Genomic DNA, 18,400 nt, shown 5'->3' on the forward strand with positions numbered 1-18,400 from the left:
ATGGAATTAATAAGATTTGTATTATATTGAATTAGACGTTTTTGTTTTGGGGGGATCCAGGTTAACACCGAGCCCAATAAATACTAAATTCATAACATTTAGTCCTTTTCATCATTATCCTTCTGGCCCAGCTATCTGTCTGTCACAGGCACAAAACTAGTCTCTGGTTCTGTACCATCACATGTGAACACCTGGTGGCATAATTCATTTGTAGAGGGATACTATTGAAAGAAGCTTTCTTTTGCTAATGCATTAGTGTTCTTACCTTAAAAGAGGAACATGTTCTGGTTTTCCTCTGAGCAGCAGGACACATGGTTCAGTACCGTTTATGTCTCTCCAGTATTACTCAGACGTTAATCTTTTCTGCTCAGATAAATAATAATGCACTAGGTTTCAAATCATCCTCAGACCATGGCAGTGACAGCTGGCATTGAGTCTGATGTTATAGATCATATAAAGTAAGAAGTGCTCACATAAGTAGTATTTATGTACTGTTTTCAATGGCATTGTTCAATGAAAACTTGCTGAACAAGTGGCGAATAGCACAGTATCAGTACAAACTTGACTGAAAATGTCTTGGGGGGTGGGGTGGTGAAAGCAAAAGGGATGACTGAGCTAAAGACGCAAATTGAAAATAGCAGGGGAATTACTGTACCATCTTCCATTAGCTGTGGATGCACTGTCTCTGTGTACATTGCCTATTCCTCTGTTTGCCCTGCTTTGGCAGACCCAGCGTAAATAGCTGCTAACTGGGCTATAAAATACAATGATGTCAGTGCGCTTCTCCCTTGTTTCCTCAGAGTGGAAGACTTGAGCCCATTCAGGCTTTTAAATGGGAAACAGTGGAATAATGCCCTCCTCCTGCCTCTCTGCTTAGTCAACAGACCACTGTTTGCTCATCTAATCATGAATCATTATCCTCTCTTCCCTCTGGCTGATGGAGAAAGGGCCCTTGCTTGAAGGGACTGTTTACTTGTTCCCTTTACACGGAGGGCTGTTTACTTCATATCGCTTTCTCAAGAAAAACCTTCACCTGGTCATCTCACAGCACACTATTGGGATAGTCATAGGAATTCCAGAGAAATCTGCACTATCTTAGCTTGTGTTTGTGCAATGAACATGTTTCCAGATTCCTTCTCACGCAGCTATCAGTTAGCCTATTTTAACCAGGCTGCAAGTGCAGTTAGTTAGGAAATCTGCTCTTTCAAGAAGTGATGGCTTCAAGATTGCACAATTTTAGTTTTTAGACTTTGAAGTCAAAGAAAGCTACCAAAATTGGATCTTTATTTTACAGATTCTACAGTATATAGTAGTTGGAAAGACAGTAGTGCATAATAAACAACTGGAACATACTTTGGTGTGTTATGTTCCCTGACATTTATTATTGATCATTCATATTCACAAGTAAATCATTTTTTGTCTGCATACTGTGCATATGCTTACAAAAAATAATATTTACAACAGGAATGGGCAAAACTTTAGTCAGACATAATATACATCTCAATGGGTGGGCTATGCCATGTTGAAATCAGTCTCAAGTGCCTGCTGGCTCAACTCATGAGGGGAGTCCCTGACTCCACCCTGCAGCTCCTGGCCGCTCTCAGTGGTCCAGTTGGCGAGGAGGTCACTGAAGTCGGGGGTGTTGGAGGTACTGAGCAGACAGACCTGGTGGGTGGGTGTGGGTTCTGTCCAGAAACTTGAGGGCAGGCGCCGTTTGCACATCGGCAGAATATGCCCGTGTCTCCTGTCCACTCTCTGGCGATGGACCTGCTTGTTTACTCCGCCGGAGCCCACGTACCTCCTCAGGCCGTAGTCAAAGAGCTCAGCTAGGGGCCCTAGCTGCTGGGCGTTCTCCTGGCTGCAGAGATGCTCGATGGCCTGGCTGTCGGCCTCACAGAGCGGATTCAGGGAAGGTGACTCCTGGTCCTCCTCTCGCCCTGCCAAGCCCACTGCACCACCACCCCCACCCCCGCCTGCCTGGGCCATCTTAACCAGGTCGGCATAGTAACGCTCACGGCCGCATTTCCCCAGAAACGTGCGGTCTTCGTAGATGTCGCAGGCATCCGGGTCCTCTTCTCGATTTTTCCGCCCAAAGTAGCGCTGGATGTCACTGTTGATGAGGTCCAGGAAGCGAAGGAGGTGATGGGTGGTCTCTGTGGTGATGGGGGTGTAGTCTTCCTCTAGCCACTCCTTCTCTCCTCTGTGTATCTGACATGATATATTCTGACTCTCCTCTATGCCCTCTTCATCCCCTTCCTGCCCATAACCCTCCTCCTCTTCCTCATCTTCTTCTTCTTCCTCATCCTCTATTAAAGTATCTTTAACGTCCAGTGGGCAATAGAAAGGGTGCTGGAATGATGTGGCCAGCCGAAAGTCGCTCAGATTTCTAATAACCCCAGCAGCCATGCTTGGTGCTCATCTATATCTAAGAAAAAAGCAAATTTGTGAAACTATTTCATGACATTTTTTCAAGCTCTCAATATGACACTGCTGGCCGAACAGTCTGATATTTCTTAATGAATCCCCTTAGATTTCATAATGTAGATAACAAATAGGCATTACAATTTGACACCAACAGCCCCATCTGAGAAGGACATTTTTTAATACATTATACACTCAGTGAGCACTTTATGAGGTATTTATTAGACTTATTTTTAGACTTATTGTTCTTTTTAAGCTGTAGCTTATCCACTTACAGATTTGATGTGTTGTGTGTTCAGAGATGCTCTTCTGCATACCACAATGTGTGGTGATTTTCGTTACTGTCATCTTCCTGTCAGCTTTGACCACCTTCTCCTCTCACCTCTCTCATTAACAACATATTTTTTGCACCATGCTCTGCAAACTCTAGAGACTGTTGTGCATGAAAATCCCAGGAGATCAGTAGTTTCTGAGACACTCAAACCACCCACAAACAATCATTCCACAGCCAAAGTCACTTATCACATTTATTCCTCATTCTGACATTTGATCTGGAGAAACAGCTGAACTTCTCGACCACATCAGCATGCTTTTATTAATTTAGTTTCTGCCCATTGATTGGCTAATTAAATATTTGCATTAACAAGCTGGTGTACAGGTCTACCTAATAAGTGGTCACTGAGTGTATGTTACCGATATGAAGTTCCTTTAATTGAAGAGTAATTTAAATAATATAATTTAATTTATAAAATAAAATTCAATATGCATCTACAATTTGCCTATGCAGTGTTTAAACTGATATTATATTAAATTCCTGAGATACATTGTATGTCAGAAAAATAATACATGAAATGAATTATACAGAAAATGAGTGCTCCTCAAGAATGATAGTGTACAAAGCCATGCAAAATCTTTTGACACCAGTTTGAATCTGGGACATGCAATACCATTGTTGCGCAAACTTCCTTAATGGATATTGATGCATGGTTTTAACCGTCATCTTTTAAGTAATATCCTGTTGGTGCCTACTGTATAAGATTGTATCCATATCAAGTTTTCATGTGAAAATATGACTTTTGAGCTGTGAGTTATTACTATGTATTTTATTCAAAGAAAACATCTTAGTTTCTCATTAAAAATGAGAAAAAAAAAGTAAAAGAACATTTTAATTTATTGTGTAATTAACTGGTTTAAATTAACTTAGAATTGTAATTGTGCTATGAAACCAAAAAATGGCAGAATTTTTTAATTAGCATGCTAGTGAAAATAAATAAATATTTTCTTCCATTTGTTGTCCCATATTTATGCATGCAGATGTGTTCAAATTAAGTTAACAGATGGAATTAGAAGCAATGTTCTCAGTGATGAGACTTTCTAAAATACAGCAACACTTCAAGGCAGCTTTTTTTACAAAGTGGCTGATCATCACAGTTATTCCAGAGTTAGCCCGTCTTACCTAAAGTTCATTTTATTTACCCATAGCTTCATTACATTTTTCAAGATGCATTTCAGTATGCTCAATAAAAAACTATAAAAATAAAGTTAAAAGAGTTGATTTGTTTCTAAAACATTGTCATATGAAACATCGAATACCGATTATCCTGATATCTGAGAGGATTTTCCCGCTATTTTCATCACCTCTGGTTCACAGACAAATTATTTTTATGTCACTGTTTCTGATATAAATAACTCTTAGTATTAACATGAGGAAATAAAGAACTGAACTGTTATGAGAAATTAAGATGCAACAAACACCTATGTAACTCTTCAATGTGTTTTAAGCTTTAATGCATAATATTGTTATGAAAGTAGTATTACAATATTGTTATGAAGGTAGATGTTTAAAAATGCATGCTTTTATTCTTTAAAAATAAAAATAAGATTAAAAATAAAATTAACAGTTTCTATAAAATGGGAAACGGGGGAATTCATGTCAAATGTGCCACTGTGGCTACATGGCCATTGAAAATAAAAATGCACCTTCTCCCTGGTATATATTTTCAGAAAATAAATATAGATGTCAGTTGATAAAACAGTGGCATAAAAGTGTATGGCTCTTACCTTTGTATTATGGAAGTGCTTCTTGTTACAGCTCCCAGTTAAAAGCTTTGTGTGACTTTACCTGGCTCTGTATTTATAGCACAGTGCGGGGCTACCTTCCTTACAAATATTTGAAGGCAGTATTGTAATAGTACACTAGGCAAATAAAGCATTGGTTTGTTTTAGCACCCAGCAACCAGAGAGTAGAGAAGAAACACAGTATGGGGGTGGGAAGACTGACAACACCTAATGGCCTTCTTGCCAGGGGATTGTGGAGTGTTGTTCCACTACATCCCTCTATTAAACCTCAAGTCACAGATGCCAACCAGCTTGGTGGTAATGGGTGCGTTATCACTCTCTCTGATCTGCGTGTCCAGTCAAGGATGGGGCTAAATAGGTATAAAATTAAATCATATGCTATTTTGACTTCTGGAGTAGGTCCCTTTTTAAAAGAACATCAAGCTTATCGTGAAGTCACTGTATGAAGAAGATCTCTAATGTCAGCAGAGATGTAATTAGATCTTTTCACCACTTGCTGATTTACACAGCAGCATAAAAATGACCATGGCATAGGTTTGTCAAAGCCAATGGAAGTGAAATGCACATTTTAATTTGTCTTCTGGTCAAAGATTTAAAAAAACAATAATGCTACAAACATAATGTATGTATTTGTAATAGCTGAAAATCAGCTTCAAGTATTTACCTGGGAAACAAAAACAGGAATCAGCAAAATGAAACTAAATTGAAATGAAATATTATATATCCTATAATATAAAAATAGCTTCTATAAAATATTTTAGGGTACATTTTAGTTGTAACCAGATGGATAATCAGCAAAATAAGATGGGACAGACATGTGAGAACCATAGATACAATCCTTATATCTAACCCAATCAGGACTAAAATGCAGGGGTGTATGGAAACAAGACGGGGTGATTATTAGCCAACCTTATAATAATAAAGTCGCTAATGACTCCCCGTAGTACGACAGAGCATATGTCCTGACATATGTTCTAACAAATTGGCTCATATGCATTGATTATAATAAAAGCAGAGCAGTGTCCATCACCGTGCCTTATCAGCGCATCCCCATTTGGCTCGGAGTCACATGCTCCCCTCTTCCCTCTGCCTCCCCACAGAGGTGCTCCCTCCAGTGAATATAATTCATACCTGGAACAAACACTCCAATATTGATTTGGGCACATGAAAATCAATACCTGCAATATGTCAGCACTTGAGTGCAGAGACAATAAATTATACGCGCCATTAGGCACACAAGCACAGACGCACACAAGGGGAATGGTGAGTAAACTGATTCTACATTGTTTGACTTGTAAATAGACATCAAGCCACCAGCAAGAGACTGTTGGGTTGGAACAAGTTAGAAAAGTAACTCTGCTTCAGACATTATGAAATTATGTCCCTTGTGGAAAGAATGTAGCCTAATATGTAGGCCTATGAGATGGTTGTGAGTAACAGATACAACCTATTGGTACTTTATATATACAGTAGGTTATTACAGGAGATAGTATTGTCAATTAACTTTTTTGAGTAGAATATCATAAGAAATTATGAGTGTTCAAGATCATGTATGCTGCTTCTGTCATGTCTTCACACAGTTTAATGAGAAAACATTTGGCACCATCTATTTTATAAGAATGGTGAATGCAAAATTATAGATTAATCTGTATGCCTGAAAAAGTGCAACTTTGTTCTAGATCTGGAGAAAAGCTGGTGCACAGTTTTGTCAATTATATTGTATAAAGTAGGATATGCAATATCAATTTGCCAGCTTGCTGGGATGGTGCTGTACTAATATAAGTTAAATAAGGGCCATTACCACAGAATAACTAAAGATTTAACCAATTTTGTATTTATCCCTGTGGGATTGGAAATGACTTTATTTGAGTTAAAATGCTCCATTAGATTTGAGATGTCTGGGTAAGGAAGGGGAGAAATGGTGCATAGCCTACCAAAACAAGAGCCTGGCTTGTTTGCACAGCACATTTAATGTTAAAGTCAGAAAGAGTTCACTAAAATGCATAGGGCTGTGAATCCTGCTGAAAAATGAAAAAAAAAGTTGCTTGGTCAAAGTCAAGCTTGGTTTTGAAACAGCTGGTAGCTGGTTGACCAGTTCAGACCAGCTCAATGTTCAACATGGTTTGACTAGCTCAAGATTTCGTTTTGAAAGCAGGTAGCCTTATTTCAATATGATCGTAGGTGGTATTTTACAGCAGGGAAGGATAATCCTGTCATCGGTCCAGTTTCTTTCTTTTTTTTTTCATAACATTTGCAGTTAGCACAAAAACATAACAAAGCATGCTATCATTTGGATTGTAAACCAGCTAATGATACACGCAGCGTTTTCATGTTTTAGTAAAAAATAATGTATCTTAAATTTAACTGAACCTTTCTTAAATGTACTGATGTATTTTATTCCTGCCCTCCATCCTCCAAAACTGCGTTTGGAATTACTGTGTTTATTCGGTTTATTCAGTATCCATGGGCTGGTTCTAGCCAATCAGATCCCTAAATAAAATTACGTACTATCTACGTCTACAGTATTACGTGCAGAAACCAGGAAATCAACATAAACTAGAGCGCAGCCCTCGAGTCGTATAGAGTAGTATAGACACAGTTTAATGATTTAATGTTAACTTGAACATTTGAAAATAAGATGACAGCGAATTCAAAAGGCAGTCGTTTAAACAAGGATTGAAAAATAAAATGGACGGATTTCCAATCCTGTGCCTTTTGCTTCCCGTGTTAATAAAGAACTGTTCTGGGGATGGTAAGTTTAACGTTAGCTAGCAGCTAGCCTAGCCAGATTGCTAGGTCAGGTAGCTAACGATAAGAAACCAACCAAGCAAGTGTGCAGTCTAACCTTGGTAGCTTACAATCGTATATACTGCTAAAGGGAAGTTATAGCCATGTCATATTATCTGTATTCCACTGCAAGCATATTTTAATAGATAGCATAGTGATTTAAGGGAAATATTATTAGGTTGATATTTCTAACGTTATATGGGAAGTTAGAAACAGTTTTTCCATTCGGAGCTAGCTAGCTAGGTTGCACCACTTCATCAGACTGCTGCGCAAGCCCTCATTTAGCTATGGCATACAGTGACATGCCAATTAAATCTAGTGACTCCTCTACTTATTTAAGCGGTTATTTGATCTGTTTACTTAATTTATACGAGAATTAGCTGGTCATTAATGTACTGCCTAAGCGGTGTGTTATGTTGGCATGCTGTTTTACCGTCTTGGTGACTGCAACTCTTGACTTTTAATGCTTGTGGTATCAGAGGATTTAGCTTGAAACACTTCAGAAACGTTGTTGTTCTGTTCATTTGACGTTTTCGCTGTATTTAGGTTTATTGGTTATTAAAAAACCATGAATATGTTGAGAAATGGCAATAATATTGCGAAATAGAAAAGCTATTGAGTATTGAGTGGTGTTGAGTAGGTTGGCTACAGTAGGATTATGGATTTTAGAATGGAATTTGTAATGTCAATCTTGCGAGGATACTTCATGAATGTTGGTCTGGAAACCTCACTCAGCCCGTGTTGACTAAGCTACTCTGTAATTGCTATTCTCAAGTATCATTGTGTTTTGGTGCGTAGTGTCTTGGAAACCTTCCTAATCCACCATGTTGCGTGATTTCTTTAGATTTAACGTTCATCTCTGGGTACTTTTCCAAAACGCCACAGAAGCTGTCAAAGTACAGCTGGTACGGGAACGTTCGACTTTACCATTTCATAGTGCCTGAAGATACAGTGCTTGTTCGCTGGCTGTTAACTGTGACTAAAGGATCAGGGTCAAACTGTGGAGACCACAACATCACGATGTGAGTGGCAGTTTCCATTCAGTGTTACCTTTGTTTTCCAATTTCCAGATTATTTCTTATTTAATAACTGATTCTTGTAGACACCTTCTGATTTAGTAGTTCAATGACCAGACCGTTTTCATACATTATGTCTTTGTCCACAGACACTTGCGTTCAGGTGCCCCTCCGGTCATAAATCCTATAGAGACAGAATTTGCAAAGAACACAACCTTCTTACCTGCACAGAATATAAGTCTGTTAATAAACAGTGGCCAAAATATCACCCTTTTCAATGTCTCCAACCCTGCATCCGGGGACTGGTTTGTGGCTGCGCATCTCCCCAAAGATGATGGCAGAATAGAGCAAAAGGTAAATTACGGATATGTTCATAATTAATCTTACAAGCTAATATGACTTTTATTGTATTTGCGTTTTTATCTTCGAATGTTGCTTCCCCTGCTCACAGCAGCTTGTTTCTTTGATTCCCACAGGGCTTCTCGTCCTCATGTTCCTACTTCTTCCAGCCGCAGATGTTTGTCAGGAGAGTTGTGGACATGCCCATCCTTGAGTCAAAATCTCAGCTGCACCAGACTGTGTCTTCCCCTGACAGTCCAGCTGTTCTCAAGTAATCGAACCATAGGATGAAAAGCATGACTTACTATTTCTGGGAACTGTATTTCTAGTGAAGGGATTTCAGATTGAGATGAAAATCATTCAATTAATGTCATTATTATACCCTCCCTTTAGGCTTTTTGTCCCAGAATACACCTCAGATCTTCTGGTCCGTATCTCGGGCTGCATCACTGAGGGTGTTGATCTGGCCGAGTGCCCGCTCTTGTTGACCCTGGGGTCTGCCACTCTCCGGAACTCCTCAGTTAAAACGGTCAACTGCACCGGGAGGGTGTCCTGCACCATCATGCTGCACACCCCGCCGTGGGAGACATGGGTGCGGGTCACTGTGGAGAGTACCTACGTCAACCTGACCACAGCCTTCACCATCTCGGCCAACCTCACGGGTGAATGCGTTATTACACCATCATTCCAGCTCATGACAAATGCTTTTAATGCAGTTAAAATGCAGTTCTAAAAACGATCATCACAGTAATTTGTGTGCAGCAGGTGCACTTATCCAGGCTGGCATGCAACGATCGGAAAATCTGGGCTTGAGCTTATTTTAATACAATAACGACGTGTAAAAAAAAGTTACTCAAAGGCCTTCAAAGAATTCTACAGTCTGAACATGTATTATTTCAACATTGTATTCCACTTGCAAACTTCTTGTTCATGTTTATTCATAGTATTTGACAAGTTTGAGGACAAGTTTTCATTTATTTTTTGTCCCCCTGTCCCTAGTGGGCTGTAAACCTAAAAGCGTAGGCTTGACGGGCGATTTCTTTGCCCGAGCCAGTGCCAACAGCAGCAGTGCGCTGGGAGCCAACTCCTCAGTGTCTACAGCAGACACTGGTGCCCTGGGGAACATTTCTGTGAACCTGGACACCCTTGAGAATGCCTGCGTGCACACCCAGCCGGTGTTTAAAGAAGAGCTGGATGTGGTTTCTGTGCGATTCGCAGTGATCAATGGGGCCAATGTCACAGTCTCTTCCATGGCTCCAACACTGCTCCTTCTCAACCTTAACTCCTTCACTGACAGTGGCGGAACACTCAACCTTGACCTCAAGCTCAATCAAGTGGGTAACTGCCAACAACTGTTCGATGTTATGTATGCAAACAAGGTATAATAGAGGTATTGCAGGTTTACCAGTTATTGCTTGTGTGAAATCATACGTGCCTAGTTAACACAGGTTTTTTCTGTAATAAGTACTTTCTGTTTCTTCAGAAATATGCCATCTCAGATGATTGCTGTAGTATGAGAAGTATATTTATACTTTTTATGGCAGAAATATTAGTAAATGTTAGAAATATCTATTTAGTGAATCACACTTTACAGTCTAGTCTTGGAGTGCAACTGGGAAGACGGGAAAAAAAACTGTTTTGAGGAGAAATACTTATTCCACATCTGTAAAAATACCTTGAATTTATTTCAGAATCATAGGTGGCAGTCATTACATAAACTTTCCAATGAGTACAATTCACAAGGGGCCTGACCCAATGCATATTGGCTTGGTGTGGAATGTAAATACTAAAAATACATGCAAAATGTATGGACATGTATTGAAGAATACCTTTTAAGATAATTGGACCAGTGCAATTGTAGGAAAAATACTGGAGGGAAAAAAAACTTTTACAGTGGACATTCTTCCACCAAACAAGTCAAACCTGAAATGTTACAGCTGTTGTTTCATAATGATTTACATCAGCAGTTGCGAAACTTGGTTCTGGAGTACCCCTGTGTATGCTGGTTTTTCGATTGTGGTTGAAACAAAATTCAGCATACACAGGGGTTTGGGAACCACTGATTTACATCACATAAGAAGCACTAGTATTTGCTTCATTTAGCAACTTCTATAGCAAGCATTCTGTGTACAGAATTTTGTGTTGATGCAGTAAGGTTACATGTACATCGTATCAGTTATCCATATGATATCTATATGGGTATTTTGAAAAGAATGTTTTATCATAAAGTCATTGCTTTGTACATTTTGTGTCCTCTGTTTTAGACAAACCTAACTAATGGGAATGCCAGTGTGTTTGCTTGTCTGACAGCCAGGTCCCCAGTGCTGGCACTGAACAGGACACAGACGTGCGCTACAGGTACGTCCAGTGGCTGAATGATAGTCCAACCGCGTGCTAACTCCCTACACCTCGGTGATACCCTTTTCCTTCTCCCACGCAGGGCTGTCTCAGGGCTACGACGTCAGACTAAACATGACGTTGCCCCAGGCCACTCTGCATATCCCCTTCCCCGAGGCTGCCATGTGGTACCTCACCCTACAGACGCTCTGTCCTGTAAACACCAGGTGAGAGCGTGAGATTTAAGAAAAGACGAGAGTTCATGGGAATTAGGCCCGTGTTCCGCCTCAGTGAAATTGATGACAATGTTTTTGTCTCCCTCTCCCTCTCTCTAAGTGACTGCAGCAACACGTCTGCCACGGTGATAACGTCGGTGTACCTGAGCGCCTGCATCGACGACTGTGGCACGTACGGGGAGTGCAGGCTGCTCCGCTCTTACAGCTATCTCTACGCCGCCTGTGTCTGCAAAGCCGGTGGGTGTGGGGGCGGCTGCGTTTATGCACGTTCAAAACGAACGCCGTTAGAATGATCCGGAAAGGTTACGCTCTCAGCTGGGACTCGAGACCACAAATAGAGGTTGACCTTCGACATTTTTTGTGCTTGCCATTTGAATACCACTTCCCACAAATGTCACATGGCGTGTTTTCTTCTTCCATTTTTGTACCTGCAAGTCTTACATTGTTTTTGTATCATGCACATGCTGTATCTTGAATGGAAGATCAGTTACATCCCTACTCATCTCCTATTTGTACATGTAGTGAGCCGCATTTAATGGTATCTTGCAGTTTGCTCTGTTATGACTGTGTTAGTTTGGTTTAGGATGTTATGTAATATGTGCATACATATTTAGCAGTGGTTTTTAAAGATTGAGTGCAAACTTTCAAAGTTAAAAATGTCACTGCTAGTTTTATGTGGTTGGTATTTGTGGCTCTTCATAATATGCAATGCAGATTGGCTGATGTTAGTCTACCATCACATTTTTAAATGAACCCCATTCGAATTGAGGATACTTGAATAGTATACCTAACCCCTAAATGCTCCTGAAGAGCTGGTCAGTGCCTTGCATGGCAGCCAATTGCCGTTGGTGTGTGAGTGTGTGTATGAATGGGTGAAGGAGAAACATCAATTGTACAGCGCTTTGGATATAGGTGCTATATAAATGCCAGCCGTTTACCATTTACACACATGCAGGCTGGCGGGGCTGGAGTTGCACAGATAACTTGACGGCGCAGTCGTACGCTCGGCAGATGGCGGCAGCTCTCCTGCTCACGCTCAGTAACCTGCTCTTCATCCCTCCCATCATCGTGGCCGTATACCGCTGCTACATCGTGGAGGCCTCGGTCTACCTCTTCACCATGTTCTTCTCAACGGTACATCTCTCTCTCTTCCTCTCTCTGCCTGACCTGCTTTTCAATGAAAATCTCTTTCGCCAGTAACACCTGGATTATATTTGCCCGTCCCTGCCCCCGAAGGTCTAAAAAAGTTATCTAAATATAAATCTATTTTTTAAGCTCTGCAGAGGTGACTTCTGTCTCACAAATCTGTCTCGTTGTGTCATCCTCCCTTTCCGTGACGGTAGTTCTACCACGCCTGCGACCAGCCGGGCATAACGGTGATGTGCATCATGGACTACGATACCCTCCAGTACTGCGACTTCCTGGGCTCCGTCTCCTCCATATGGGTCACCATTCTCTGCATGTCCCGGGTCAAGGAAACCTTTAAATACGTGAGGCTCCAAACGTAGCTCTTGGCCTCGACAGGAGGACAAACCTAGACACCTTCCTGCTTTGCAGCACGGTGTTATGAAAGACCCAGTCATTACTATTGTTTAGCTTCCATGGGTATAGTGGGGCAACTCGAGCGGACCCTCGCTAAACAGGTTTTGTGTGTGCGCAGATGCTGTTCATGCTGGGGACTCTGATCATTGCCATGTCGATGCAGCTGGATCGCAGAGGCCTGTGGAATATGCTGGGTCCCATTCTGTGTGCTGTGCTGGCGTTGGTAGCAGCCTGGGTAAGAGCCATCCTCTTCATTTAGTCATGACACAGATATTGTGCTAATGGTATTTTTAGCTTTGGGGCTGCATGGACCAGCTAATTTGTCTTTTGTGAAACCATCTTGACATGTATTGAATGATACATTACAGTGAGAAAGGTTTTTGTTTTCTGTGTGTGCGTGTGCGCGCTGCAGGTATACAGAGGCGTCAAGCGGAGGCAGTGTTACCCCACCACGTGGAAGCGCTGGGTGTTCTACCTGATCCCCGGCCTCGCCACCGCCATCATCGGCCTGTGTCTGTACGTCTTCACCCAGACCGACGACAACTACTACTACACACACAGCATCTGGCACATCATGGTGGCCAGCAGCGTGGTCTTCCTGCTGCCGCCCCGAGACCGTCACCAGGAGCCCTGGGGCTGGTCTCAGAAGCTCTGCGGCTACCAGATCTGCAAGAACGAGAAGGAGGAGCTGTATACTGTCACCTAGAGCCCAGCAGATGCAGCCTCCCTTTTCCTGAATCACCAGTGAGGCCCTGTCTTTATCCTTCCTTCAGGGAGCTTTTTACCACAGGGTTCATTTTCTGCACTTTTCTTTACAGGATATGTTCTGCTCTTTCTATTTTGTCCCTATGATAATTGATAAGGGTGAAATGCCTCAACTGATCTCTGGAAGGTGCATGTGATTTTTTTGAGTCAATAGCATAACGCTGTGTTAGATAATTATTTATGCAATAATACACAAGAAGGTGTGACTTATGAGTGAGATATTGTCACGGCACACTATTTTCGCAGGGACAAATGTCAGTCAATCAAATTGCGAGGTTGGAACGAACTGTTGTATAATAACACTTAAATTATACTTGTGAAAGAGAACTAAAGAGAGCCAAAAAAGAGATGTGGTGAGACAATGTCAAAATAATTTGCTGTTTTACTATGCAAAATGACAGTACTTTTTACTGGTAATTTATTTGCAATGCACTCTGCCAAATCACTCCTCTAGCACCTTAATTGTCTTTGACGAATTGACACATTACTTATTCAGTTGTCTTTCTTCATAAGGTATCCCTTTCTTTCTGAAAAGCACTTGACTTGCAAACTGTATATTTACACAGAGGCCCACTGTGATTCACAGAAAAGGAAAGTTGCATCTCAGAGTCTGAACAATAGATGTATATATTTTAGACTTAGAATGAATAGCAATGCAATGTATCTATGAGATTTATAATCATTTTTAATGTTTTTCCATTTTTCTTCGGAAAAGTGAACTGTCAAGACTTGAATCTTAAGCACTTTTTTAAATCTGTTTCATGTGTCACGGAGTATAAGGGATACTGTACATTTTAATTCACTTTTGAGGTATATTTATGTTGGTGAAATGTACTATTAGTAGACAAGCTCTGTACTCTACGGGCTGATTTCAGACCATGTTGAGGATTTTGCTTGTGTTTCTCAGTTGTAGATTTTGCACTTTCGTTTCACTTCTGAATAATGTTTCCTGCTGAAGGCCTTTGCCTACAAGGCTTTATTCATCCTGTGTCTTCCTTTCCCACATTGTCCTGATACTCTACTGCTGTAGCAATGCAGACCAATTTCACGGTCCAGAGTTTTTGTCAGACAAAAAAAAAAAAAAAGTTTTCTTAGAGCCTTTAAACCATAATGGGAAAGAATGTTATGTCTCTCTAAGTCTAAGTCCATTTATTCTCTCGTAAGTGATCGGTGATCTCCAAGGACCTCATTTCAGCACAAGCAATAAAGAATGGCTCTTTGTTTTTTCAGGGCTGTCATGTTTCGCTTGGTTTGAATAGGAGCTTCTATTCTTGCAGTATAATATCGCACAATATTGGTTTAAATGATTGTATGCGGATAAGTGTATTTTAAGCACTTGTAACTTTAAAATGAATGATTGTGCTTTGGTTTGATTTAAACTTCACTGTTGAAATGAAATGGAGAACATTGTCACTTCATATACATGTTAAGACGTGTAAACAACCCGGCTTACCTGCTGGTCACTTCATTTAAGGAAATAAAGGGGCCAATTCAATGAAATGGTGAAAAGGCTTGACCTTGAATGTGTGACATGTTTAAGGAAGTAGTAATTTGTTGTTTTTGCAGAATCTGTTCAGTTATGAGAAAATGTTTCAGTTTCACTTTTGAAACTGAAGGCCAAGCTGAACCTCGTTTATCCTTAGTAACCTCACAATAGGTTTTTTACTCACTATCATTGATGTCCTGACATTAGTGAAGGTGGCTTCATTATTTATTGCGGAGTTTCATTATTCCATTAAAGGGTCTACCTAGCATTTGTGATCAGTTTGATGAATACTAGTATATTTAAATTGGTGCAAACATGGTGAAAGGGTGTCTCTAAATCTGCTTTGCATAAAGACTACTAATTCATTACCTTTCAATTTTTTGTATGTCGTTGTTTTGATCGACCGGTTTCAAATGCTAATAATAAAAAAATGCACGAATTGCATTCTGGTGTGTGTGAGTGTGTGTGTGTGTGTGTGTGTGTGTGTGCGCTTTCATTCCAGACACATCATCACTAAAGCAGCCACCTTTTTACTCTTCTTGTTATTCCTATATGCAGTTAAAAGTTCATACCTTCACATAATACAGCTTTCACATTGTTTTTATTTGAGTTGATTTGGTCTTTTTATCTATGTCACAATGTATGTTGATGACACCCAATTTTCAAGTTTACCTGTATTGTATTACACAGAACCTGATAATGATCTAATAAATGTTATCCAATTTTGATTCTAACCACAACCACAGCCAAACATGTTCAAATGATGCATAGTAATGAAGTATTTATACTAAACAGTAAATTACAAATAATTATCACATTATTGAAACTGGAAAACATTTATCTTTTCATTTCTTTCCTGGAAATTTGGCATGCCCAATTCCAGCCTTTATTTTGAATATCAATTTGCAAGTTGTAGCCACATTCATGCAGTGATCCCCAGTGCTTATTCTAGAGCATTTTGACATCCATGGTTCTCTGAAGCATATAGTGATACAACATGGACCCCTATCTGACTAAATCCCTCTAGCCCTGGAAAACACAATCCACAATTGTGTGACGTCCTGCTGAACTGACAGCAACAGTTGGCAGCTGTACATTCTGGATTTAATGCTCCATGCACCAGAATAATGCTTTAACTGGTTGAGCCACCCAGCTCTAGTGTCATGTATTGATCAATTATTAATATACAAATCTCGAAATACAGTCTGCATGCTATACATAAAGCAAGTATACAAATTATGTATCCAATATTAGATTTACCTGCATTAGTTCTTATGATTCTGTGTATGTATATTCTAGAAATAGGTTGTTTCATTGTGCTCTTGCATATTATGAAGAGCCACAAATACCAACCACATAAAACTAGCAGTGACATTTTTAACTTTGAAAGTTTGCACTCAATCTTTAAAAACCACTGCTAAATATGTATACACATATTACATAACATCCTAAGCCAGAGCTGCAATTTGTTCTAACACTACACCAAAAAGCATGTACTTTTGTTTTATATTAACATGAATTATATTAATTGTGAGTGTTCAAGCAAGTGAGACAAGCAAACGGAGCCTGCCTGGTAAATGGCCAACAAACATGCCTTGCAAGAAGAGTTTTTATTTTATTATATAATCGTCTTATATCTTCACCAATCCTTTCAGTTCCTTCACCACAAACCTAGCCTCAACAGTCACATATTTTCTTCATGGATAAAAGAAAATGAAGAGCTTTACTTCACGCAAGTAAGGAAAACAAGTTTCTGATATCACTCCCTACAAATATGGCTTCCAGTCCTTAATAAAGTATTGCTCAGTAGAGCATTTAGTGAAGACCAACCGCCCAGGTTTATTATAATATTGCAAACACAAATCAGATTGCGGATTATAGATAATCCTCACCGTAGGGACCCACACAATGAGCCAGAGTGCTTCTCTGGCAGAGTGCCACTGTAGCAGTATGTCTGGCCAAACTACTAGCCCATGTTAGAGGTATTAAATAGATTTGACAAAGCTTGTGGTCTTCAAAATAATCTATATATCATTCAAAGTTTACTCAATATACTACTGTGATCACTATAATCGCCATCCTGATTTTTTGAGATGCCAGTTATTTTGTTTGATTGGAACAAAGTATGACTGGAAGCTAACAATTTAGCTTTGTAGGTTGTCCTAGCAATGGAGTAATGCATAGTTAGACTGTTATATTATATTGTTATATTATTATTATTGTTAGATTATTTGATAGCCTATATTAAAGTGGAACAAATGGGTCATGTTTTCTTAAAACAGTGCAAATTGCTGTAATGGCGGTATTAAATAAGTGACAGTACTGCAGATAAACTGGAATTTAGTGCATTTTGCCCGGGGGATTATGTGCATGTAAAAGCACAACCTACATTCAGAGGTATTTATCATACAATATTTTAGGGCTCCAAAATAGGTCACTGCATTGTTTGCCGGTTTGTGATTCTTGCATTTCTATACATATTTTAAATGCACTCGTTTTCATTGTATTCAAATTTTGAACTGAAAATCAATTTTTATATAGTTTAAAGATATAAAATACAATATCAATGAAGTTGAGTGCCCAGATACTCATTATGTGGACTGGACAGACATACTGAAGGCATAGTCAGAGGAGCCAACCAGAGGTTTGACTTAGTAATGAGTGCGACACTGATGAATCTGCCGCTTAATAGACCGCCGTAGACATTGCCCTCAGGTCTTATTGATTATTTACAATGACTGTTGCCCTGTTGATTTTTATTTTTTATGAAACTGAATTTTTTCATGACAGATGTAAAAAGCAGTATCTAATTCCTGATGAACACACAATATTTTGAGAAGGTTTTGATAAAACCTTCCAAAGGACCTCAGACAAAAATGATTGGTAGAAAAAATCTGAGATCATCTTGAGGACATTCACAAATGGAACACCGCTTATTATTACAAAAACACCTATGATCATGTTACTAGCAACGTGTCCATCCAATTAATTTAAAATGAAGGTGCTATTTCCCTCTGTGATTTATTTTAATAAGAAAGCTCCCATTGGAATACGGTTCTGTACACATTATTAATGACTGGAAACTCAGTATTGGAAAAAGAAGGTATAATCCCTCCGTGTAAAAAGGTTACAGCAAAGGAAGGAAACCTGGCACAGAAACACAAGGGAAGAGGAGGACCTCTGAGGGGTGCTGAGGCTGTGCAGGAGTCTAAGGTGAAACCAGAGGCAAGATGGAGGCTGACAAAATGACCAGAGGGTGGGTAATAAGACAAAGCTGTTACAGAGGAGAGGACGATATGCAGGAAGAACAGGCAGAGAGGAATAGAAGTTAGAACTCTTGAGGGAACATCAACTCCTAATGAAAAGTCTGGTCTTAAGGCCTATCTCCAACA

The 18,400-nt window shown here is 39.9% G+C and overlaps 2 protein-coding genes across 2 annotated transcripts; one reads left to right on the forward strand and one right to left on the reverse strand.

Moving 5' to 3' along the window:
• Positions 1 to 1,512: 1,512 nt before the first annotated feature.
• LOC133121273 (protein PERCC1) lies at positions 1,513 to 2,406 on the reverse strand. Its single transcript, XM_061230477.1, has 2 exons — positions 1,968 to 2,406; positions 1,513 to 1,931 (listed from the first exon to the last, which is right to left on the reverse strand). The coding sequence occupies exons 1-2, from the start codon at positions 2,404 to 2,406 to the stop codon at positions 1,513 to 1,515; spliced, it is 858 nt and encodes a 285-aa protein (XP_061086461.1).
• A 4,644-nt stretch (positions 2,407 to 7,050) lies between these two features.
• pgap6 (post-glycosylphosphatidylinositol attachment to proteins 6) lies at positions 7,051 to 15,452 on the forward strand. Its single transcript, XM_061233041.1, has 13 exons — positions 7,051 to 7,252; positions 8,132 to 8,309; positions 8,453 to 8,657; positions 8,780 to 8,913; positions 9,036 to 9,304; positions 9,642 to 9,976; positions 10,907 to 11,000; positions 11,083 to 11,206; positions 11,316 to 11,452; positions 12,171 to 12,349; positions 12,559 to 12,705; positions 12,876 to 12,992; positions 13,170 to 15,452. The coding sequence occupies exons 1-13, from the start codon at positions 7,189 to 7,191 to the stop codon at positions 13,461 to 13,463; spliced, it is 2,277 nt and encodes a 758-aa protein (XP_061089025.1). The 5' UTR covers positions 7,051 to 7,188; the 3' UTR covers positions 13,464 to 15,452.
• Positions 15,453 to 18,400: the final 2,948 nt, after the last annotated feature.

The sequence above is a fragment of the Conger conger genome, chromosome 2, assembly GCF_963514075.1.
Source record: "Conger conger chromosome 2, fConCon1.1, whole genome shotgun sequence".
In the NCBI taxonomy this organism is placed as follows: domain Eukaryota; kingdom Metazoa; phylum Chordata; class Actinopteri; order Anguilliformes; family Congridae; genus Conger; species Conger conger.